Source organism: Cupressus sempervirens, chromosome 9 (genome assembly GCF_028749045.1).
Source record: "Cupressus sempervirens isolate cs-2001-9-10 chromosome 9, ASM2874904v1, whole genome shotgun sequence".
Lineage (NCBI taxonomy): Eukaryota > Viridiplantae > Streptophyta > Pinopsida > Cupressales > Cupressaceae > Cupressus > Cupressus sempervirens.
The window spans coordinates 617,906,139-617,932,377 of NC_143126.1; the positions used below are offsets into that span (position 1 = coordinate 617,906,139).

The 26,239-nt window shown below is 35.1% G+C and overlaps 1 protein-coding gene across 1 annotated transcript in view; it reads left to right on the top strand.

Moving 5' to 3' along the window:
* LOC149540223 (alpha-L-fucosidase 2-like) overlaps positions 1-26,239 on the top strand; it is a 200,878-nt gene that overhangs the window by 70,593 nt on the left and 104,046 nt on the right. Inside the window, exon 4 of the mRNA XM_089801359.1 lies at positions 9,176-9,308. Coding sequence (XP_089657485.1) covers positions 9,176-9,308 — 133 coding nt within the window. The remainder of the gene's footprint in view (positions 1-9,175; positions 9,309-26,239) is intronic.

The following is a 26,239-nucleotide window of genomic DNA, read 5'->3' on the forward strand; positions in this document are numbered from 1 at the left end:
TCAGCAACCATTCTATCAACGGAATGGGTTTTCTTCTCTTTCGGCTATAGACTCTCATTTCTTGTCCACAGGCTAGCAGGATCAAAGCTCTAATACCACTGTAATGTTCCAATCCCCATACTTGAATGCGTGAGCCTTAAGATACCAATTTCTTTGATGTCAATTGATCAAGAAATGTGTACGGTAGGGGAGGGAGCAACTGAAGGTTTGGAAGGAACCATATGGTGTTAAACAAAGGTTGTACAGTGAGGAGGAGGAAGCCCATACGGAGGAGACAACTCAGAGGCCTTAAGGTGGGAGAAAAGTGTTGTACAGTGACCAAATTGCAGGTCATACAGTATCTAATGCAAGTATGGTGACAAGGTGTCCGTACGGTGATGCATAGTAGTGGAGTCGTATGGTGGAACAAAGGGCCATACGACAGGAGACTAACTTGGCTGTATGGTGCCGGGTGAAATGGCTGTACGATGTGACAATGATGACCGTAAGTGGCGGAAAACACTAGGGCCATATGGTAGGCTTGTGTGGTGAGCAGGTGGATGCCTAAAGGGGATTGTACAGTTGATGTATGAATCTGGAGTGTATGGAAGGGGGTGGTACGAACAATATGACAACAAAGAGTAGATAAACAAAGAGATTGAAATTACCCAATACAAATACTAGAGAGTTGAACAAATTAAACAAAGTGATTTCTTCAATTCGCAATATGATGGTGCTCCGACTTGCCAGATCCAAGCGAAGTGTTATTGGCAATGGAATAGAGTGAGGGATGAATCCCACCGAAATCGGACAAACCAAATAGGGAAGGTCTTTCACTTCCGAAATGGAAAACAACAAACAACTCCAACAGGAATTCATAGTACAGAGAAAATAATCCAAATTGCATACCTAATGACTACCTATAAGCCGTGCTTAAATACCCGTTGGGGAAAACTTTTCGAGGGTGTACAAAGATAGCCGACGGCAACACAAACTACGAAAACAAAAATAAAAATGAGTTCGAGTTATATTAAATCAACTAGCCCAATTACAATAGCTTAATTAAAATTTATTTTATAACGGTAACATTACAATGGTGTCCGGCAAGATCTGGCCCAAAGAACAATAATAAGGTTGTTATCATGGTGTCCGGCAAAATCTGGCCCAAAGAACCATGATAAGTTGGTTATCATTGTGTTCGGCAAAATCTGGTCCAAAGAACCATGATAATGCTTGCTCCTAGACATCCAACACATTTAAGTGCTACAAGTTAATGTAGCATAGCTAGGAGATAGGTCAAACTATTAATAAGGTCGTCACCTTACAATAGTGACCTCACACATATGAAAGATCGTCACCTTCCATAACACAATGCAAAAATTTAATTTTCAATTTTTTATAAATATATTAAATTACACATGTATTTTCAAACTTGTCATGCCTAGTTTACCTCTGAAGCACTCTATTTTCAACCTTGCAAGGGGCTTGGTGAAAATGTCGGCATTTTTCTCATTAGTGTTGATATAAATCAGTTTAATAACATTCCTATCAACCATATTTCTTATGTAATGATATGGAGTCTCGATGTGCTTTGATCGATTGTGAAAGACAAGATTAGCAAAAAGTTTGATGCAGCTTTGGTTATCACAATGAATCACTGTGGGGCTTAGTTGCTTTCCGAATAGTCCAAATAGTAGCTTTCTCAACCATACTGCTTTGCGAGCTCCCATGGAGGCTGCCATATATTTAGCGTTGGTGGAGTTCAAGGAAACTGTTGGTTGTTTCCTACGAGACCAGGATATCATTGCTAATCCAAGATTAAAGCAACACCCTACAATATTTTTGCGGTTTATGGAACAACCAGCCTAATCAAAATTAGTATACCCTTCAAGTTTCATCTCAACATTTTTGTACATGCAACCAAGACCAATAGTACCATGTAGATATCTCAAGATATGTTTAGCAACCATCAAATGAATCTTCTTCGATTCACACATGAAGTGGCTTAATACATTGGTGGCATAGCAAATATCAAGCCTAGTGTTTACCAAATACATAAGTGATCCAATGATCTCTTTGTAGAGAGTGGGATCAATTAACTTGTGTAGATTTGTTTCCATAGGAGTTGCTAGGGGCTTGTAGTCCATCATACCAAATCTGGTCAAGATTTCATGGGTGTACTTCCCTTGATTTAGAAAAATATGATCTTTCTTTTGACATACTTCTAGACCTAAAAAATAGTGTAGTAGACCTAGATCCTTCATTTCAAATTCAGCCACAAGATCTTGTTTGCATTTTTCAATTAGATGATCTTCACCTGTTATTAATAAGTCATCAACATAGAGAACAAGAATTAACATGTCACCATTAGATATTTTGAAATATATGTTAGGATCAGCTTCATTTTTGAGTATCCTAGTTTGGAGAGATGGCTATCTATCCTTTCATACCAAGCTCGTGGTTCTTGTTTAAGGCCATAAAGAGCTTGCTTTAGTTTACATACATATAGGTTCTTGTCTTTTATAGTAAAACCTTCAAGTTGTTTAATATGTACTTCTTCATTAATGACACCATTTAGAAATGTAGTCTTGAGATCCATTTGATGTATCTTCCATCCTTTGGATGCTGCAATTGCAATAATTGTCCTTATTGAAGTGTATTGAGCAACTGGAGAAAATGTTTCCTCATAACCAATACCTACCTTTTGAGAGAAACCTCGTGCAACAAATCCTGTTTTATGTTTTCCAATACTACCATCTGAAGCATACTTGATTTTGAATAATCACTTTGATGAGAGAACTAATTTGTCTTCCAGCCTAGGTACGATATCCCAAACATCATTTTGTAATATGGATGGATATTCTTTGACCATAGCATTTTTCCATGCTTGACATGATAGAGCTTTTGCAATAGTTGATGGTTCGGATTTTGTAAGCTCAGTTACTAGTGCAGTGTAGCATGATTTATTTCTTGTTGTCTTACTCTCTTTGGAGATTTCATCTAGTTCAACATTACTCTCTTCAATTATTTTCCTTGCCCATAGTGGCCTTTTCTTGATATTAGAGATATCCCTATCTTTAGTGTTTGATAATATTTCATTTCTTTTTGATATGTTCTCCCTCTAATTTTCAGTTTGTTGAGTTTCATCCAATTCTGTGATGGGCTCATCTTTTGTACTTGTGGATAGTTTGAAGGCAGTGTCTTCTTCGAAATTGACATCTCTATTGATTTCAACTGATCTTTGCCCAGGTATATAGACTCTATACCCTTTAGTGTTTTCACTGTACCCAACAAATATACCTTTCTTCTTGGGTGGTTCTAACTTGGTTCTTTTTTCTTTAGGTATATGAATGTAAACAAGGAAATCAAATATTTTGAGATGACTTAGATAAGGTTTAATTCCTGAAAAGGCTTCTTCAGGGTTATGTTTTCTAGGATTGAATGCAGCATCTGTTTTGAATATATATAACAGTATTAGTGGCCTTAGTCCAAAATGAGAAGTGCAAATTTTGATCATGTAACATGACTTTTGCAGTTTCAACAATGGTTCTACTTTTCCATTCTATTGGGGATTATAAGGTATAGTATATTCCCTCTTAATCCCAACAAAGGTGCAGAATCCTTTGAAATTTTTAGAGGTGTATTCACCCCCATTGTCTGATTTTAGAGTTTTTATTCTCTTTGAAGTTTGATTTTCCACAAGTGCTTTGAACTCTTTAAATTTCAATAGAACTTCATTTGATTCTATGACTTTTAGGAAGTAAATCCAAGTTTCCTAGAAAAGTCATCAATAAAGATTATGTAGTATGTGTATCCTCCTAAAGAGAGTGTTGGCATAGGTCCACATAAATTAGTGTAAACTAGTTCCAGGAACTGATTTAGATTTGTGTTTACTTGGGGGAAAAGAACTTTTTACATTCTTTCCTAGAATGCATCCTTTACAAATGGCCGTATGGTTTGAATTCAAGTTAGGTGTTCCAGTGGTGATTTTTCCTATATTTGGTAGTGCACTAAATCCAAGGTGGCCAAGCCTTCTATGCCATATTTCATTAGGGTTTGATACTTCATGATTTAGGGCTTGTTTTTGAATGCTACATAGTTTATATAGAGTTCCATCTCTACACCCTATGGTGATGGCATTCTTAATGTTAGAATTTTTAGGCCAGTACAACACTTGTTTTCATTAAAGGTAACATGATACCCTTCATCTACAAGTCCTGAGATGGATACTAGATTCTTTTTTATGTCAGGTACAAAGAGAACATCTTTCAATTTTAGAGTGATCCCGGTTCTTAGTTATATAGAACAAGTCCCAATTCTTTTCACTGGATAGGTGGAGTTGTCTCCAATGGTGACTCCTTCAGTGAGATAATTTTCAAAAGTTTCAAACTTATCTCTATATCCTGTTATGTGGCGGGATGCATCACTGTTGATTATCCACACATTATCGTTGGAATTCATCTCACTTGATAGAGCTAAGTAGAATAATAAATTCTCTTCCTTTTTAGCTTCGGCTATGGTGGCTAGAATTTTTTCCCTTTCTAGACAAATTTTTTAAGTATGTCCAAATTTTTCACACTTATAACATTGAACTTTGGAGAAGTCTTTCCCATTGTGATTATTGTTTCCTTTTCTTTGGTCATTTTTCTTCTCTTTATGTTTAAATTTTGTCTTCTTCCCTTTGTTATTAGAGATTGAGAAAAGAGCTTGATTTTCTCCCTCTTGTTTTGAAAAGATCCCTCTAGAAATTAGTCTTGATTCTTCTAAGGTGCAATCATTTTTAAGTTGATCAAAGGTTGGTATTGAAGATTTGCTGTAATGACCCCTACCAATAGGCCCAATCAATCCATGACTGAAAATGAATAGTCCTCAGAAAATGCCCTCCTATAATTTTGAGTCTGCTGAAAGAAGTCTCCTAAAATTTTGGATCTGCTAAAAACGGCTTCCTATAATTTTGGACTTGCTAAAAACGGCCTCCTATAATTTTGGCCTTGCTAAGCCTCCTGAAATGCTGAAATGTTGAAAATGGCCTTAGGCCCAATGATGCCCTAGCTGAAGTGACTGTAGTATCACCCCCTAATGTGCAACCCTTCAAAGGGTATTTCACCTCCTCAGTTATGCAAAATCCTTAGGAGACTCCGTTCCTAAAGAAGAAATGATAATCTGTAGACCAAGATGGTGCCACAAATGCTCAAAGAGAAAGGTCGTGTAAACTCAAGTTATGGGATGTCCAAATGAGAGGCCAAGCACTCTATTTATTCACTTCTCTTAGAAGCCACTATAACTTCTAGAAGTATCCATAAAATATTCTTATGAAATCCTTTTATAATGCACTTTTATATAAAAAGTAACTTTATAAAATAAAAAGTGCAACTCAACTCAAAATTATAACATTTGGCTCTGCATAACACATAATAATAAAAATATAATAAATACCATCTCTCCAAGAGCAAATAAGACCATCCAATCCCCAAATAATCATCAAAATGACTCTCTCACCAAAACCATCTTGCCTACAAGAGTCCATGATAGGCAAATCCACTAAAAAATGACATGTCACTAAAGAGGGGACATGACATTTGCTGACGACTTGAATAAATGCTTTCCAAGATATAGGTAGTCCTCTAAGTGCTATTATGGATAATTGTTGATCTTCAACTTTATTTCCAATTGATGATAGTTGATTCTTTGTTTTGGAAATCCTTCCAAAGTAGGATGAGATTGACCCTCCTTTATTCATTTTTGTATTCATAAGTTGATTTTTTAATGTGAGCAGTCTACTTGAGTTATTAATCTCAAATGTATCCCTGATTGTCTTGAATACTTCAAATGCTTTCTTTAGATTTGAAATGGAAGGGAGAATGTGATCTTTTACTGAATCAACAATGATTTTTCTGTCTTTATCCTTTTCCAAGTGAATTTTTCTGCCTCGTTTTCAGCCATTGAAGTGTCTTCTTCAAGAAATGATTATAATTCCAATCCTTTGAGTATTGTTGTAATTCCAATTTTTCATGAGAAGAAATTTGTTGCTCCTTCGAGCCTATCCTCGACTCTAACATTGCTTGCCACGATGTCACTTTTATTTTGTGATTTGAGATTTTTTAAAGTAATTTAGCAATCTCTCTACCAGTTAGGCTTTGATACCATGTTAAATAATATAGATCGATTTGGTGGAGACTAAACTAGTTTATATTGGCGGAATTATTGTACTAATTCTATCATAATTCTGATATAATTTTCATTGTTTTTCTCTTGCAGCTCAAATATTCTGACTAATACTTGTCTAATGAATAGTGATTGTGAACTTTGACGAGGGCAGATATATATATAGCAGACTGTAAAGAAGATATATTTCAGATTGAATTGTTATTGTTGAAGACTGTGATTCTCATTGCCTATTGTTATTGATGATACTCGGCAGTCTTCGAATGGCATATAAATATATTGAATGACATACCCACGTAGGGGCATGATATATATAGCAGACTGTAAAGAAGATATATTTCAGATTGAATTGTTATTGTCGAAGACTGATTCTCATTGCCTATTGTTATTGATGATACTCGGCAGTCTTCGGATGGCATATAAATATGTTGAATGACATACCCACGTAGGGGCATGACTCTACGTGGTCATACCCATTAACACTTGTGACAGTTGTCGCACATTACTTGTTGTTTCAAACGTAACATCATTATTAATGAGGGTCGATACTTGATCGACAATTGGTCTAGATAAAGCCGATACTTGACAAGGTTTAACAATATGCTTTTAATATATTGATATATGTAAATATATATGTTGATGATATATTTATATGTATATGTGTGTGTGTGTGTGTGTGTATTAGATCAGACTTTCATATATTAGATTTTCATCAACATGTATTTATTAACATATATTATATATTCACTATGATGCCAAATTTTTCAACAAGCATGGGGATTATAGCTGTAAATACATATGGTTATGTTAATAAAATAATGACATATGTATAAGTGATTTTGTTAATAGAATAAACTTATAATTTGAGATATATATTGCCAGTGGTAAGGAATTCAGTTTATTAGAAATAATCAAATATATATATACACATAAATATATTTATCAAATCATATACATTTGTAATACAGTGAAAGACCATTGTGACCTAGCTTTAAACCTTTCACTAATGCCTTTGGAAGAGTTAGGTTGGTTGTATATGGGGAGGCAGAGTAGTTCCATTCAAAATTTGGTAACTCCCAAGTGGTGGTTTGACAGGTGTTCATGAAACTCTTGGACCTAATTGTGGAGGTGGCTTCAAGATCCCATTGGAAGTAATTCCCCATCTTCAGTTTGGACTAGGAAAGAAGTAAGCATTAGGTTTAAATGTAACAGTTAGGGATTGTATTGTTAACAAATTAACCATCTCTTAATTTAGCTAAAACGTAATATTGCATAGCAATGTATAAGTATGCATTTTAAATAGGCAAATCTCTATTAGGGGATATTAGAAATGGGAAGACAATTCTAATGGGTTAAGCTCAAGTGGATAAATTATTGGGGTCTCACCATGGAAACCCAAGATCAAATCCTCAAAGTGATAGTTGAATTTGAATTCTAAGTAATGGCTCTCGATCTTCCACTGTTTAACTTATCATACTAATTTGTAAACTGTTTCTCTGAAGAAGGGAAGTATTGTATTACGTGTGAAGAACTAAATATTTGCACATCTGGTTTAGAAGCTTATTTGAGCTATGTTTGTAAGCTATCAGAAATATTAGCTATGGAAAGATTGAACAAGAATGTGCTAGATGTATACTGTAAAACAGTATTAGCTGATTATGCGAAGAAAAGCATTTTGGCTGCAATGCTATATGCTGTAAGGAGCAGTGAAATGCTATGCAATTAGTGTGGTCAGTGAGCTGTAGTTTCCTAGATACATAGTTTGTAGCGCCAAAGTCTTTTACTACGTGCACCACAACCACCTTTAGTTACATGGCAGGTTCTAATAATCTGCATTTCATGAGAAATTTGTACACAAGAAATTACCATATGCTCATTTTTAATACCAGATATGCAAGTACATAAACTGTAACTTTTAAAACAACACTTACAAAAATTCTGATTCATGCCAGTCCTTATTCGAAATTTTTAAATTTTAATCTTCTAACAAATACATGCTCAATTTAACATGTTGGCTACCAATGAAGCCATACTATGTACAGTATACTGGAGATCCTTATGATGTCAAATTGGTTTTATAATTGTTTGTAATGACACACACTCAAAAGTCAAAGAGTTGTGTTAAAATCACAAACATTTGCTCCTAATGAAATGAGTTATTTGACAGATATCTCTTACACATTTGAGAGTGAAATGAATGCACAAGGTCAGATGGATTGTGTTTAATTTCTTATTCTTAAAGAGGCATATTTCACAAGGATACATTCCTTTTTTTGCCAAAAGAACATCAAGGGGTCATCAGTGATCAATTAATTACAACCATCAATAGGGAAAATATCAGTGTCATTATAAATAAAAATAAAATCAGGTAAAATTCTGACCTTGATGGCATTGCATGTGAAGCATATATGAAATTGTGCATGCAGGGTGATAGATAGATATATAATGCATATGAATGGTGATCATGATATTATTAAGGCGGCTTAAACATCAATTAATTGACAGGTTGTTTTACAACCTTAAAATTGCATTCATTGTGACTATTTATCACTGAAGATGGATCTAGAAAGGAGACTCGAAGCTCTTATTTTTACTACTTTGTAAAGTGGATTGGAGATAGCAATACACAAATATGTTCTTTGAAACTGAATATATATAGAAATAATCTTGAAATCTATTAAGATTAGGTCATTATATAAGAAACACATATTACTGAGTCACAATTTTATAATTTTGAATTAAACTAGAGGAAATGTTGCATCAATTCTATGCGTTCTATTCCATATTCAATTTTAAATTTTTGTTAAAAATGGAAATTCCTTCACTTGTTGACCATATTCTTTGCACACTTGTGCTTCATGTAGATGTCTTCTAGTTATTGTTTTCTCTGTTGATGGCAGTGTCTAAAGTAATAAATCCAATTAATGGTTTTCTGTCTGGCACATATTTTAGGGGAACTTGTCTTCTTTATTATAACATCAGGTCTTACTTTTCATTTTAGTCACTGATAACAATGCTTTAAATTTTGCAGTGCTTCCCCACATCTTAATATCAACTTGCAAATGAATTATTGGCCAGCAATCAGTTGCAATCTTGCTGAATGTCAGGAACCACTTTTTGACTTAATTTCTAACCTTTCTATCAATGGTCGCAAGACATCACAAGTGAGTCCCATATCAGCATTAAGTCTGCAACTATTTTAAATAAATCAACTAGAGTTCTGTAAGAATTGTTGTTCATTTTGTGTTGAAATGAAATTATAATGCATACCATTCCCTTTCTGTCAACACTGCATTTTGGGCTATCACTTATTAATAAGTATTAGGTGAAAGTATGGTGTAATACATAGTTTGCAGACTTAAAGTACTCAACAAAACTCGGTAACTTATAAATGTACTTTTTTATTTTAAAATACTTTTTTTTCCCAAAATTCAGTTACAAAATGTATCAAATGAGTCTAAAACACAATGAAGAAATGATTTCTTTTAGATTTGATTGTTGAATACAAATGGAGTATGAAATTGCATCATCATGTGAAGCTCAATACAATAGTTTACTGATAATTATAATGAATGTTTGATGATAGTCTTTGAAAATCATCATGAAGTGGAATGGGATACAATCGCTTATGTAATATCCCCTGCTGAGACTTTAGATAATCTATTAAATATTTCTTTATTAGGTTTTCTTGCGGACTTATTTCATATATTCTTCATATTTCTTCCTATATTTTAATGATTGATTTCACAGTGTTAATATTATAAATAGTTTTCCATTCTTAGTCATGTCCTTTCGTAAAAAATAAATATTATATTATATTAGTAATAATATAATTATATTAATTATATATTAGTAACATAACATATATTATATTAATAATAACATAAATTATATTTCTTATTAATAAATAATATTATTAATATTAATAATACTATTGCATAATGTATATACTTTTTATATTATTGATATAATATTTAATTCTCATATTTTAAAAGTAATCTATTATGCAATATTTAGTATGAATATAATAAACCATAACTATATTATTATTATTTTATTGATCTATTATTTATCTATATTTTATTTGACAGTGGTATCACAGTCCTCTCCTCTTAGATTTTGCTTGTCCTTGAGCAAAAATGTCATTTATAAATAACTTTCTTGTAGAACCATCAAACAAGGCATATAATTGGATGTAAGAGGGTTTTAGTATACATGAAAACACAAAACATACACCTCATGTTCTTCCCTTCGATACAAATTCCACGCCCATTATCTTTTGCCATATCTTCCTGTGCAGTAAGTACTTGGTTTAGCAGTAAATGAGGATTATTTGTCATCAATATTGTGAATGTCTAATGGCTGCTTCAAATGTCACGATGCTAGCAACATCAGACAAGATGAGTATAATTCTTTGCTATGACATGCCTATAAAATTCTTCATAATGATCTCAGATGGTATCCAATTTGTCCGAGCTTCTTGATTGTATCCCCTTTATTCAATCACTATTATCTTTCAACATCAAGTACCAAGACTCACTTGCCAGTGCTATCGAACATATGTAATTAACAATCTGGTGCAAACCATATATATAAGAAAATTGTGCGTAGCAGCAAATTTATCCCGTTTTTCATATGTAGCTATTTCCTGCAATTTATGTGATTTTTGCTAATATTGCTCTCTAATTCTCTAATTGCGCATAATAATTTTTTTTGGGGTTCTACACATCGTTGTCTATGTATGCATTCAAACTTAATCACCATCATTGTTTGACTCTCATTTGCTTCTATTTAAGCTTCAGAGCTGTTTGAATAATGGTTGATGTATAAATTCCCCTTCTCATTATTTGCAGTGGTTGTTCTTATCAGTCTGATTCTGATGTATTCATCTTCTGTCCTGTTTCTGGTGATGTCATTCTTCCTATCACAACTTGGTGCCAAATATTCATCGCTTATGATTTTAATAATTGTTCACTCATCAATTATGAGCATGAGTTCCATCCCAACAATCAAATTCAAGAAAAATCATTTCAGACAAATATTTTTATTGGGCTTGGGAACATTGAAAGTTGAAACTTAGGTCTCAAAAATTATTATTGGACCGCTTCACTATAGTCTCCAACCAAAAAAATACAAGCACTCAATAATTTAATTTTACCGAACAATATGAGGTTTAATCTTTACAACCAAATATAATCGTTGGGTCCTAAAATTTATATTGTAATATTATTAAACTATAGTTTTCCCAAATTGCTTTATTCATGGCAATAGGAAGATTTCAAGCTTTTGAGTATTTTGCTTTTGCTTCTGAATCATAAGTTGCAAAAATAAATTTTGACTAGTTATTTTCTTTCTTTTCTGACAAAACCAATAACCTCAACTGGTAAGACTTTATTATTTTTCAAACAGATTATAAAACTAACACAAGTGTACATTTGTTTATTAAAAAAAATCTCACAGCTTGGCTGAAGAACCAGCTCTAATATGTAATGTTCTGATGTCTAATTCACCTTCAGAGACTGGGTTGCCCGTGTGAGTTTGTTGAACACCAGAATCCAACCCCAATTAATGTGTACACTAGGTCCTCGAAGCCATACAGTGAAGCTGGAATATGCTGTATGGTGGGTACTGGAAGATGTATGGACCAACCAGTGAATGAAGGTTTGGCCATACGATAGTGGGGAAGGACTGTACAGTGCTTGTATGGAGGTCGTACAGAAAATGCCTTGAAACGGTTAGTGTGGATGCCTGTACGGTATGGATTGGGCGGTACGGTGGTTGTGCAGCAAGGAACTGGAGGCCATACAGTGGTTGTGGAGTGTCTATAAGGTGATGGATTTGAGGCCGAAACAATATGCCAAAGATAGACCGAATGCACACTTTCCAATACACAAACAATATTAGATATTAATGTAGTCCAAATGCAAATATATTCTAGAAATTATGTGACTTGTAAACAATAATGATGCTCCGATTTGCCAGACCCGAGCAAGAAATACAAAGATGGAATAGAATGAGAGTTGAGTCCAACCGAAATCGGAAAGTCAAGCAAGGAAGATCTTTCACTTCTGAAATGGCGAACAATCCAGAACTCCAACAACAATTTGCAATACAAAGAAATAATCAAAATCGCATACCAACTACTACCTACATGCCATGCTTAAATATCCATTGGGTAAACTTTCTTAGGGTTTACAAAGATAGGCCACCACCACACCTACCTATGGAAACAATAAAAAATGGGTCTGAGATATACTAAATCAATCGGCCCATTAACAAAGGCTTGATTAATTATTTATTTTATGACAGGGACATTATAGTCATCCCGTCCCAAACTTTGCTTGTCCTCAAGCAAATGCAATGTTGGATGTTGTAGAATGTGTTCACCTTCCCAAGTTGTGTCATCCAACGGCAAGTGTTTCCAATGTACCAAGTATTCCTTCAAAGTAAGCTTCCGCAGGGTCTTCTCACGTACATCCATGATCTCAGCCGGTTCCAATATGAGCTTCCCTAAATCATTGAGCGGCGGAAGGTCTGTAGTTATTGTGATGTTCTATCCCACAGCTTTCTTCAAGCAAGAGACATGAAAAATGTTATGAATGCAACTTCCTTCTAGAAGTTCTAGCTCATAGGCAACTTCACTGATGCGGTGAGCTACACAATAAGGGCCATAAAACCGTAGCTTCAATTTTTCTTTCCCTTTTGCCTTCAATGAGGACTGCCTATATGGCTGAAGTTTGAGATAGACCAAGTCTCCCACTTCAAAACTTCTCTTGATCTGGTGTTTGTCGGCGTACATCTTTTGTTTATTCTGTGCCCTTTGTAAATTCTTTTTCAAGCATCTCAAGATGTCTTGCCCTTCTTGAAGCTAGTCCCTCGCCCTTGGTTCACGATTGTCACCCAACACTATGTCGATAAATGAAAGGGGTTCATACCTGTATAGTTCTTTGAAGGGTGCCATCTCGACGGACATGTGGTAAGTGGTATTGTAACAGTATTCCCCCAGATGCATCCGTTTGACGCATGCTTGTTGTTGTGCCAAAACGTAGTTCCAAAGGTAGCCTTCTCCCCAATTGTTCACAATCTTTGTTTGTTTGTCTGTTTGAGGGTGGTAGCTTGTACTTGGGGACAATTTTGTTCCTACCAACCGAAACAATTTTCTGAAAAATATTGATAAACTACCCATCTCTATCATTGACAATGTTTCGAGGTAACCCGTGCAGATGAAAAACTTCTCTAGAAAAAAAGTCTGCTACTTGCGCAACCTAAAAGTCTGAGGGGATGGTGAAGAAGTGTGCATACTTCATCAGCCTGTCCACCACCACAAAGATACAATCCTTCCCATTTACTTGATGAAGTCCATAGAGATGCTTTCCCACTTCTATTGTGGTATAGGTGAGGCTTGCAATAACTCGACAAGTAAAGTGTGTTCGAACTCGTTTTGTTGGTAGACTGCACATTCCCGTACATGCTGTAATACATCTCCTTTAAGTCCCTTCCATAAAAACCTCTCCCTGAGCTGCCTATAGGTATTGAGAAACCTTGGGTGCCTGGCCAAGGGTGAGTCATGTATTTCCTTCAGGATTTTCTGTTTCAATTCGGATTCATGCACCAAGTATATCAAATCCTTATAGTAAATGATGTCATCCACCACCTTGTATCAGTCATCCTGAGTGTCGCCATCCAGTAGCTTACATGCAAATGTCTTTTTAGAATATTCCACCAATAAGTATGCTTTCCAGTCAGCTGAGATCTGAGATAGTAAACAGATGGTACGTTTTCTTGACAAGGCATCTACAACCACATTGTTCTTCCCCTTCACATATTCAATGTTGAAATCAAAAACCTAAATCTTACTTACCCATTTTCGTTGCCTTTCGTTTAGATTCCGTTGCTCTAGAAAATATCTCAAACTATTATGATCGGTACAAACAACAAACTTGGCACCTACCAGATATTGTCGGAATTTGGTTAGTGCATGCATGATGACCAACATCTCTTTGTCATAAATGGAATATAGACGCTCCGCTTTTGTAAACTTTCGACTCTCATAGGCTATAGGGTGTCTATCTTGCATTAATACCACACCAATTCCCTCTTCGAATGCATCACATTCTAGAATGAATGGTTGTGTGAAATCAGGTAAGTCAAGAACCAGAAAAATGCTCATTGCTTCTTTTAACTTATCAAAAGTGCGTTGCGCTCTTTCATTCCATTGGAAGGAGCCTTTCTTAGTTCGATCTGTTAATGGTGCCCTGAGCTGAGAGAAATTGCTTAGAAACCTCCATTAGTAACTACACAAATCTAAGAACCCTCATAACTCAAAGAGCAATTTCGGTTGGGGCCAATCTAGGATAGCTTGAATCTTATCTTGGTGGACCTGCACTCCATATTTGCTGACAAGGTGCCCTAGGTATAATATTATTGTCATTCTGAATTCACACTTCAATTGCTTTGGCAAACAAGGACTAAGCCTTCATGATCCCTAGGACCTCATTCAAGTGTTTCAGGTGTTCTTCGCAAGTTTTGCTGTAAATAAGGATATCATCTAAGAATACCAACAAGTACTTACGCAATTGTTTGTTGAAGATGCAATTCATGCAAGACTGAAAAGTAGTTGGTGCATTTGTTAATCTGAACGGCATGACGAGGAACTCATAATGCCCATAGTGACAATGGAAAGCCGTCTTCTCCATGTCTTCTTCCAGCATGCAGATCTGATGGTACCTGAAACGAAGATCTATTTTAGAAAAACAAATCGCCCCATGCAACTCATCCAACAATTCATCAATCCTGGGAATAGGGTATCTATTTTTTATTGTCTTCTTATTCAGCGCATGGTAGTCCACACACATGCACATTGTCCCATCCTTCCTTTTTACCAAAACCACTGATGATGCAAAAGGGCTAGAGCTAGGATGGATCCATCCTTTCTCGAGCAGTTTTTGAATCGTTTTCTCGATCTCATCTTTGAATTTCTTGGGATGACGGTTAGGCATGGTGATAACTAGTTTGGCGCCGGCTTACAACTTAATGGTATGTTCAAATCCACAATGGGAGGTATGCCAGGAGGAATGTCTATAAAAACTTTATCATGGGTCCTCAAAATATTTTGAAGGTCATTGTCCCATTGAGATGTCTATTGTCCTTTTATTGGTTCCACTGAAACGAAACAATGTGCAACCTATGCAATGTCATCATGCCGAAAAATTGCCTCCATCCGCTATGCTAAAACTTCTTTTGGTCCCTCATTGGCTATTCCACAGAGAACAACCTTCTTCCCATCGACAACAAAAGTGAACTCCATCTGTTTGAAGGTCTGAGTGTATTCATCAAGTGTCTCCATCCACTCTATGCCCAAAATAACCTCCATATCATTCAAGTCCACTATAAAGAAATCCTCTGTCACAGTGTGGTTAGCCATGGTGATACTTAGTTGGGGGGGAACAAGGTGTGTACAGGGCAGAAGTGTCCCTCCGGCAACCTTGACCTAGAATCCTGCGTGCGTCTCAATAGGTAGACCTTTTCGTTTCACCAAAGATGAGTTTATGAAGTTTAGAGTGGCTCCGCTATCGAGCATCACCATGAGACTTTGTCCTTGAAGGGTTCCCCGTACACAAAATATCGTACACCTCGGGCTCCTGGCTAAGGCAATGGTTCCTCTGTGCCATACCAATGCTGTAATTCTCTCCATACGGTTCAGATTAACCATTTTGGTGTCCTCGTGGGGATGGTTGTCTTTTGTGGGTATCTAGATCCTTCTAATCATCCTCATCATTGGATATGACTTCAATATAGTGTATTTTCCCTCTACCAAGGCATCTATGCCCAAGCTCCCTCGGTCCCTTGCAATTGAAGCATAATTTCTTCCTTTGTAGCTCTTGTCTAGTAGCTTCGTCCAATGAAGGCTTCTTTGGCAGAGGTTTGTTATCTTTGTCCTTTGGAAGTACTATCGATTTGGAGTGTGAATAACCTCGAGAGGATGATGACGACGACGACGATGCCATCCTCCGCGCCTTTTTTCTAGCCTCCAAAAGGGTGGTAGGATTGAAATCTTTTAGCCAACCCCTCAATGGTTTTGTTAGTTCATCCATGAAGAGCACTATCTGTCTCCTTTCGGAAATGTCTGTCACCAAAACAGAGAATTTCTAAAATTCTGTGATGTACTGGTCGACCAATCCAATTTGCCTCAGTTGTGCTAATTCTTTGAAATTAAGTTCTAGATCTTTACCATCAAATCGATCTATATCAATCTTTCAGTGAATTCCACATAAGTATTTATTTGGTCACGTCCTAGTGTGATGGTACCATGATGCCAACATTCATGTGCCACTCCCTCCACGTGTAGTGTTGCAAATTTAATTGCTTCTTCTTCTAGCATTGGATTAACTTGGAAGTAAGTGTCAGCCTTCATTACCCATTGCTTGGGCGGATATGGTCCTAGATCTGTCAAATGGTGATAGATTTACCTTACTCAACTTTCTTTGGAGATCGTCATTAAAATATCCTCGGTTTCTACCTCCAAAATATCTTATTCTCAGTTCTGCGTAATCTTTGTAGGATATATCTGCCTCCAAATTTGCATTCTTCCAGTCTTCTCTCAATTGTCTTTCAACTTCCTCAAAGGTTGTTTTCTTTCCTCCAAGTGGTACCTCTATCCATGGAGGGAAACTAGCATGGAAGGTCGAGAGTGTGCTGGATGAGGATTTTCCTCACCCAATACCGAGTCCGTGCTTTGACCATTTTATTCACTGGATATTTTATTATCTACCAATTTCCTAAGAGTTTCTTCCATAAGTGGCTAAGTATCATTGGTTTGCACCTAATTCCTTGATAGATCTCTTAGTTTTGCCATGAGTTTGGTAGCAGTGTGTTCTTGTTTTTCCATTCTATCAATTGAATGAGATCTTCTATTTCGGCTATAAATTCTCTTCACTGTCCACAGGCTGGCAGGATGATTGGCTTTGATACCACTATACTATTTCGATGTCTGATTCACCTTTAGAGACTATGTTGCTTGTGTGTGAGTTTGGCAAACACCAGAATCCAACCCCAAATAATGCATACACTAGGTCTTGAAAGCCATATGGTGTAGCTGGAATAGGTAATACAGTGGGTACTGGAAGATGTATGGACCAGCCAATGGATGAAGGTCTGGTTGTACGGTAGTGGAGTAGGACCGTATGATGCTTGTATTGAGGTCATATGACAAATGCCTTAAAGGCCATATGGTTAGTGTGGATTCCTGTATTGTATGGATTGGGCGGTATGGTGGCTGTGCAACAAGGAATTGGAGGCCGTACAATGGTTGTGGAGTGTCTATACGGTAATGGATTTGAGGCCGAAACGATATGCCAGAGATAGACCGAATGTACACTTGCCAATACATAAACAATAATAGATATTACTGTAGTCCAAACACAAATATATTCCAGAAATTATGTGACTTGTAAACAATAATGGTGCTCCGATTTGCTAGACCCGAGCAAGAAATACAAAGACAGAATAGGGTGAGGGTTAAGTCCCACCAAAACTAGAAAGCCAAGTAGGGAAGATTTTGCACTTCTGCAATGGCGAACAATCTAGAACTCCAACAGGAATTCGCAGTACAAAGAAATAATCAAAATTGCATACCAACTACTACCTACATGCCATGCTTAAATACCCATTGAGGAAACTTTCCGAGGGTTTACAAAGATTGCTGATGACCACACCTACCTACAGAAACAATAAAAAAATGGGTCTGAGATATACTAAATCAATCGGTCCATTAACAAAGGTTTGATTAATTATTTATTTTATGATGGGAATATTACATAACACCATTTGTAATGTCCCATGCTGAGATTTTAGATAATTTATTAAATATATCTTTATTAGACTTTATGCAAGCTTATTTTATATATTCTTCATATTTCTTCCTATTTCTCAATGATTGATTTCACAATGTTAATATTATATATTATTATATTCCATTCTTAGAGTCATGTCCTTTCGTAATAAAATAACTATATTATATTAATAATAATATAATTGTATTAATTATATATTAGTAACATAATGTATATTATTATTAATAATAATATAAGTTATATTTCTTATTAATATATAAAATACTATTACATAATATATTTACTTTATATATTATTAATAATATATTTAATTCTCATTTTTCTAAAGTAATATATTATGCAATATTTAGTATGATTATAATAAATCATAACTATATTATTATTATTTTATTGATTAATTATTTATCTATATTTTAGTTGACAGGGATATCACAGCTAAGTGATAACTTTTATGAATATAAGATGATTGTCTTTGAAAATCATCATCATAAATTGTATATCCAGTGAAGTAAAAACTTATAAGTTTTTACAATGTTGTCTTGTTCTAGTGGAAACATGGATGGTAGACGGTCTAATCCTTGCACTCAATTGTGGCTCCTTCCTTGGCATATAAGACTATGCCAGTGACTCTATGATACTATTAGATGGCAATGATTCCTCCTCTATTACATCAATGTTATCCAATGGCAATCCAATCTTCTCTACTTCTATTGTAGCCAAATATTCCATAGCTAACCTCTTGAAATCAGTAATCTTATCCTTTGTACACAAGAAGGGCTTGTCATCTGATCCAGTCTAGTTACTATAGTGTTGAAACTCAACCAAGTCAATAGGATGCTTTGATTTGTCCTCCAACTTTCTTATGTGAAGTCAAATGTTGTATTGCAGAAAACAAGGCCATTGAGGTGTTGATTGAACTTATTATAGTGCTTCATGTGTGTAGGGGGCAATTATAACATGAATATTTGATAAGACTTTTGTTAATTAATAAAACATTGTTATGAAGGGGTGTCAGTTGGAGACTTCACCAACCGTGTCAAGTCTATTTGTATGGAATTGGGAACAAGTGAGGGGGTGGTGCATGTTGGAACTATTACTCTTATGCTTTAATGTAAGACTTTGATACAATTAATGAGAATAATATTCTGTCATTCGAATGTGTTGGTTACTGCTTTCTTGTCATTTTGTTATTAATGTACTTTGTTGTATAATATTATTAATGGTTACTATGGCAATATTACTTTCATATTTGGCACACAACAATGTGAATTGTGTCAAACAAATGTGGGTTTGTCTCACAACTAGAAGAACTACATGGTTAATACAAAATTTGGAGGCCTACATCTGGAGATCTAGAAAATTCCCACCTCAATTTCTCCATAAAGAAATTGCAAATTAGATATTCAGAAGTTTGTAGATAAATAATTTTTATCAATAATTGTAATTTGTAACTTGCAAGCTATAAGAATCCACTTTTTCATAGTGTTTGTATGGATTCTATTTAGATAGCTAGCGATGAAGAAAATAGCCTGCCCTAGCTTTCTTTGCGATGCCTTACCAAGGACTTGTGACTTTTCACACCATCGTTCCATTGCAAATTGGGACCCCCTCTTTTCACTTTAGCTATCAATTCCAAAGTCGATCATAAACTTGAAGTCTTATGCAACTGGTGGTGTTCAAGTCTTGGAAAGGAAAGAGTGAAGTTGGAATTGGTCACGATCCAATAGTGAATGGGCAATTCATGAAAAAAATTCCAAAATCAGACTCAATATTGATCAAGTATTATCAAGAGCAACAAAATTTCGATCATGTTGGTGAGAGCATTCAAGGGGTGAATGGAGTATGGATTCAAGATGATGGAGTCTAAACAAAGACAAAAATGGAACTCCAACCAATGAGAATTTTCTAAGAAAGGTTTGATTCCAAGTGGCGAGATCAAATTCAAGCTTATGGATGAGATAAGTTCCAATTATGAAAGGAAATACTTAAGGCAACCTGCCCCATCAACATGTCATTTCCAAAAATCCTTAAGGTACTTTGCCACATCCTGATGCTGATTCTGACTTGTATACATGAGACCTTGCCACACATGCAAATTCTGAGAATAACTTTATGCCTTGTCCCATCTCCTTGTGATTTCCAATTTTGAAAAGAGGCACAGGCCACATGAGCCGGCCATTTCCGATCTTCCTTACTGGCCACATCCCCTTGCCAAAATATGATTTGCATATAAGTGTCATTTGCCACATTTACATGGAAATGTTAAGCTCATTTGCCACATCCAATGAAGATTTCCAAATTGCCACACAACCCTTTGAATTTTGAAATTCACTTGACACATGAGCTCAAGATTTCTAAATTGCCATATGCACTTGACACATGAAGGCATGATTTCTTCAAGTGCCTTGACAAATCAATCTAAATATCCTCATTGGATGATGCCTAAATTCCAACCTGTATTACTTCATCAAATATCAATGAAAACATTATTTTCCTATTTGTATACAAACCTTTAAAGATTATCCAATCTCCAGTTGTTCAACTCCTATGTGAAACTTGTGTGACTCCACCTGCAAATTGGCTAGGGTACATGACTTACCATCAAATCTACTTCTCTTAGGTTTTTGTCTCTCTAAAAACTTCAAGTGTTTGTAAAGAAAATATAATCTGTCCTATGCAAACGAGCTCTCAGATCTCTTATAGTTTTCTCATAGATCTTTCTTGAAAGTATTTTAGAATTCTTGTATACAATATACCATTTAAAGAACTTTTATAAAATGACTTTATAAGATTGCCTTTTTAAAAACTTAAGTCACTTTATCAAAATAATCAAAGTCATCTGAGTTGTTTACTTTATTGGCAATTTTATTTTGTTATTGAAATTATTTCCTACTGAAACCCAAAATTAGCTTATGGGAATTAAATAGGCTAAAAGGGACACTTCCAACTACTCAATGGAAGAGGACATTACACATGTTTAAGTCCCTCTTCACTTTTTCCCTAGCCCTCCACTTTTAAGGGGACAAAAAGTAACTTTAATACAATTTAATGCTTAAGGGCATAATTTAACACTACACATTAAAAACTAAGCATATTTTTGAAATATTGACATTTGAGTTGTGGAAGCACTATTGAGGCATTGAAAACCAATTCTGATCATTCCATGATGTAATTGAATTGGCAGAATGATGAAAGGTGCAACTTGAAGGCTTACTTAAAAAGAAGGCTTACTAGAAAAAATGCGCTCTCCAAGAAGTTTCAATACCCCATGAGGTCAAAAATGCTTCTAAAGATGCCAATGCTATCTATAACTACAAGTGAGTTGAATGCCATGAAAGGAAACCTAGAAAAAATAAAATTGACATCTTCAAGATCCTTGGACTCCCCTTACCAATACTAATCAGCTTATGGAACTTAGAAAAGACACTAACGGTCACCAAAATGACTTGGCATGAGAAGCGGCATTTCAAAATTTTTGGTTTTTTTCAAGTTTGTGCTGAGTCTGACTTTGTGAACTATGAGCCTAAGTACCTTGGACACATGGCACAATAGGTATAAAGCTTAGAATGGCAATATGCAAGTATTGGAGGCAGCTATATTAGTTCTATTGGTTGAGAGGGAGATTTATGGGGGATTTCATTTTTGAGCCATTCATATGGGGATTTAATATTTGAGATTTCAAACTCCAAACAAGTACAGTTCAAGGTTTTGTTCCTCATAAAATTCTTGGTGTAAAAACTTTGTTGGAATATACTATGTTGAATCAACCAATGCAACATTAGGCCAAGTGTGTATGTACCAATTTTTGGGAAGGCAACACACTATTAATGTTGTGAGGAGCTCCTAGGAGGGGTAATTGATGCTCGAATTGAACAATGTAGGTAAAGGGTTCAAGGAACCACGACATCAAGGGTTGAGTGGGCCATTATTTAAGGATGCAATAACATGCACAAATCTTCTAGTAGATAAACAAAAATAAAGTAAAAGAAGGTTTGCAACATTTTATCTAAATATGCAAATGGATGGCTTATACCATACCTTAATCAACGTCCTCATGGCTTTAAGAGGTTATTGAGTGTTTGTAAGGTCAGTTAATGTCTTGAATGAAAATTAAAAATGTGTAAATAGGAGTAGAGAATGTTGTCCATGTAGCGATGGACTATGTAGTTGCATGTAGTAGTTGCAAGATTTCTAGAGGTGAGGCACCCTAGATTGTTTTGAAGCCTTTCTGTCACCCATTGCATTGACCTATATAGGGAAATTCAGCCAAGTGAAGAATGTGGTAGAAGATGCAAGAATGTGACAAAAACATATGTACAACTTGGTGTCTTGCATTTTGTCACCACAAAATGTAGGTAACAGTACGAAACTTTTCCAAGCTTAGTTTCACATTTTTTTGAGTTTAGTTCATTATTTAATTAGTTAGTATTGATCAACCAATCAGTATCAATTGATATAATGAATTATTTTACTGAAGGCCTTTGTCAAGTGTTTTTCGTTTTGCTTTTTTTCGAGCCTTTGCTTGATTTTTGAAGCCTTCACAGTTCGTTCTTTGCTTTTGAGTTTGCATTTGCTTGTTTTTGGTCCTTTGGATTTGCTCATGTCATGCTTTTCGTTTTTTCCTTCGATTTGGTCTAACCTAGAGGTCGATCAGAGTTGTCAGTCAAGAGATATGGTCATTTTAGAACCTCAAAAGTGGACATTTTAGGTGCAACAACACGAATTAAAAAAATGATGTCATATTTTCCTTTTGACATTCACTTTTTGAAAATATAACATTTTACTCTCTTTTTGTTATGTTTTGAAGGTACTTTTCATTTAAATTTATAATTTAAAGTGACTATAGTGCACTTTATGTTATAATTTTAAGTTGAGTTACTTTTTAATTTTTCACTTAAAGTGACTATAGAACTATATAGTTACTTTTTAAATTTTTTATTTTAAAATCAAATACTTATATAAATGTCATTTTAACTTAATGTTTATGAATTATATTGATTAATATGATGCATAAATGTTTTTTTGACCCAGACTGATGACATTTTTATAAAAATAAGTGAAATGCGTAACTTAAAAGCCTTAAAGTGGACTTTTTATGTGCATATGCATGTAAAAAACTATGAAAAGTGGAAACTTTTCATGTTATTGCATATAAAAACTCACTTTGAGGATATTTTTCATGCCATTATATCAAAAGCTTGTAAAAGTGGACCTTTATGATGCAATAACATAAAAAGTTGATTTTTCGTGCTTGTGCATCAAAAAGGTGAGACATCTTTTTAAAACATGTAAGTGACTCCAAAAGATCTAATTTTGGAGTCTTACACATTTTAAAATATGTAGTGAGCTTCAAAAAGTGAGATTATGCATGAAGACATATTTTAAAACATGCAATGAACTCTAAAAGGTCCGATTTTGCCTTCCAACATGTTTTAAGATATGTAATGAACATGAAAATGTCCTCTTTTGTGAAGAAAATATGTTCTTGCTCCAAAAACCTCCGATTTTGATCATAACTAGAGATTTTCTCCATGGATTTGGATGAAATCACTTGCATTCAAGGCGTTTTCGAGTGTTGATCATTTTGCCCCGTTAAAAATCAGTTTATTGAGCCCAAAAACGTGTTCAAATCTCCAAATCTAAGGCACATTTTTAAAGAAAAACTCCAATTTTTTTCATTTTTGCTCATAACTTGAGTTTTACTCAATGGATTTGCATGGGATTTGTTTCATTTGAAATTTTTTTGCATGGCAATGAGTTTCTTTGCTTCTAAAATAGATTTATTTGCCTCAAAAATGTTTTTGAAACTTTCATGATGAATCACGTTTTTGCTGAAAATGCCCGGAAAATTGGGATTTTAATGTAATGGGCACCCCTGAATGTCCCAAAAAACTAAACCAAATTGCTGAAAGGAATTATGTCAAACAGTTTGCATTCAACCTCTTATTTCTCCATTTAATGTTTTAAACCCCTTATAACTCCGGAAATCAAATGTTTATTTGTTTGTTGTGTCTTGTGCATGGAATTGGTATCATACAACATAAACAAGAAAGAAACTACAATAATATGCAAAGTGGAAATGAACTGTTGCCAAAAAAATGTTATTTTCAGAATTCATAAAACCAAATACATGGCAGATTTATCAACACACTAATTACTTCAGCATTATTGATATAATACTCCAGCCCATGCTTTCGAACTTGCTGCTATAGTGCCGCGTGAATAGTGTTGCGTGAATAGTGCCGCATGAACAGTGCTGCTACAGTACTTTGTCCTTCAATCAGTCCACTACCTTTGTAATATCATTCCCTCAAAGCGGCATAAGTGTCGGACAAGTAGTGAAGAAGATATGAGCAAAATACCAAATCTCTCTGTAGCTGGAAATGCAACTAAATTGCCTGATAATGAAGCCAATAACAAAGAATTCCAAAGGCCAAACCCCAAGGGAATGACGTCTAGAATGTTACAAGAGAGGATAAACGTCCTCAAATGCCCAGAACGGAGCTGCAACTCACACACCAATTTCTTCTCATATTCAACCTCTCTAATGAAGCCACAAATGCTTCCTTTTATTCTATTTCCAAGGGTCTGCTCAACTCATATGGGCAATGTGGGATAAAATATGTGTAATATATAAAACATATATTAAAATACCCCTTATGTCTCCCTTGGGTACACATCCCCATAAAATAAATATTAAAGTAACACTTTAATATTTTACAATTAAATTAGACGTTACTTTAATAAAACTCCAGGCATTAAAATGTATTAGCAATTGGACTCCGAATAATGCGAGTGATAGCTCATCGAAAAGCTCTCACTGAGGAGTATCAAATCCAATCACCAAAATTGACCTGCACTGTGTCCTGCTAACTAACTAAAATAGTAAGTATGCCTGAAACTGAGTAAATCAACTTCGTTTTGGCCCAAACTGGAAATGACTAGGCCAAAACACTCCAGGATCCAATTAAACCCTTCGTTAGCCCTTGGGACCATGTAGAACAAGGCTAACGCACACACACTTGGTCAACTGCTAAAATGGGGACATTACATTTAATCCACTTTTATGCATTTTGAAGCCACTTTTTTGCATTTTGATCCATGTATATGCATTTGGAGAAGTCATTTTTGCATTTATAAGTCAAAAATGATTCAAAAACATGCATTTTTTGGCCACGTTTTTGCAAAAACGGCCCAAATTTTTGCATAAAAATGTCATGTCTTTGTTCAAAAAATTCAAAAAAATGCATTTCTAGCCCATACCTTTGATCAAGAGGGATTGTTTTTGAGTTTTAAATACATGATATTGTCTTTAGAGACCACATTTTTGGCCTTCTCATGTCAAATTTGACCATTGAATGTCCATTACATACAAGTGTGGAAAAAGTCAAAAGCTTGTTTGAAAATCCGGATTTAAGGGAGAATTGGTCTTAAGTCTGTAAAACTTGCTATTTTGGCTCTTTCTCCTTCATTTTTGGCACTTAATCTTCATGCAAGTGAACTATTTCTTTCTTGCTTTTTAATTTGTGCTTATCTTGCTATTTCCATGCATATTTTAGCTTGAAATTGCCCATTTGTCCATATATATGCCATGAAAAGTGCATTTTGCCTTTAAAAAGGATGAAAACTCTCATTTTTACACTTTTGGAATTTTCCCAAACTCCAAATTCGAATTTGTATGTTGAAGTGGCTTCCTTGTTGACATGTTTGAGTCTTTTGTCAAAAGCATGTGTTTATTTTTGTGTTTTGCTTGTTTGCATTTTAGTTCTTTCTCCATTTGGAAGAAATTGCAAGTTCTTTCCCAAGAACTTGAGCATGTTTCACTTCACTCCACTTTCAATTTCCATGTCACAACACTTCATCTCTCACTCAATGAAACGTGATTACATGTTTTTTTCCCATTTGTCATCTGCATATGCATGTAATCCCATTTTCCACTTCCGTTTTCACCCATCTCACCTTTCGCTTCCATTCGCACGACACGATTACATGAAACGTCCTACGTGTAATTGCATCTAAAAGGTCCGATTTTGACTAAAAGTCACTTTTTGAAAAGTCAAAAAGATGTCATTTTTGCCTCTCCATATGCATTCACACCTCCATGAGCAAATACATGTTTTCGCATCTTTCCATGCTTTCCATCTTAACCTTCATCCGCATATACACGTAAAGTGTATCTTTCACTCGCACTTGCATCTCATTTCACCCTCCATCTTCTATTACATGTTGCATTTACATGTAAT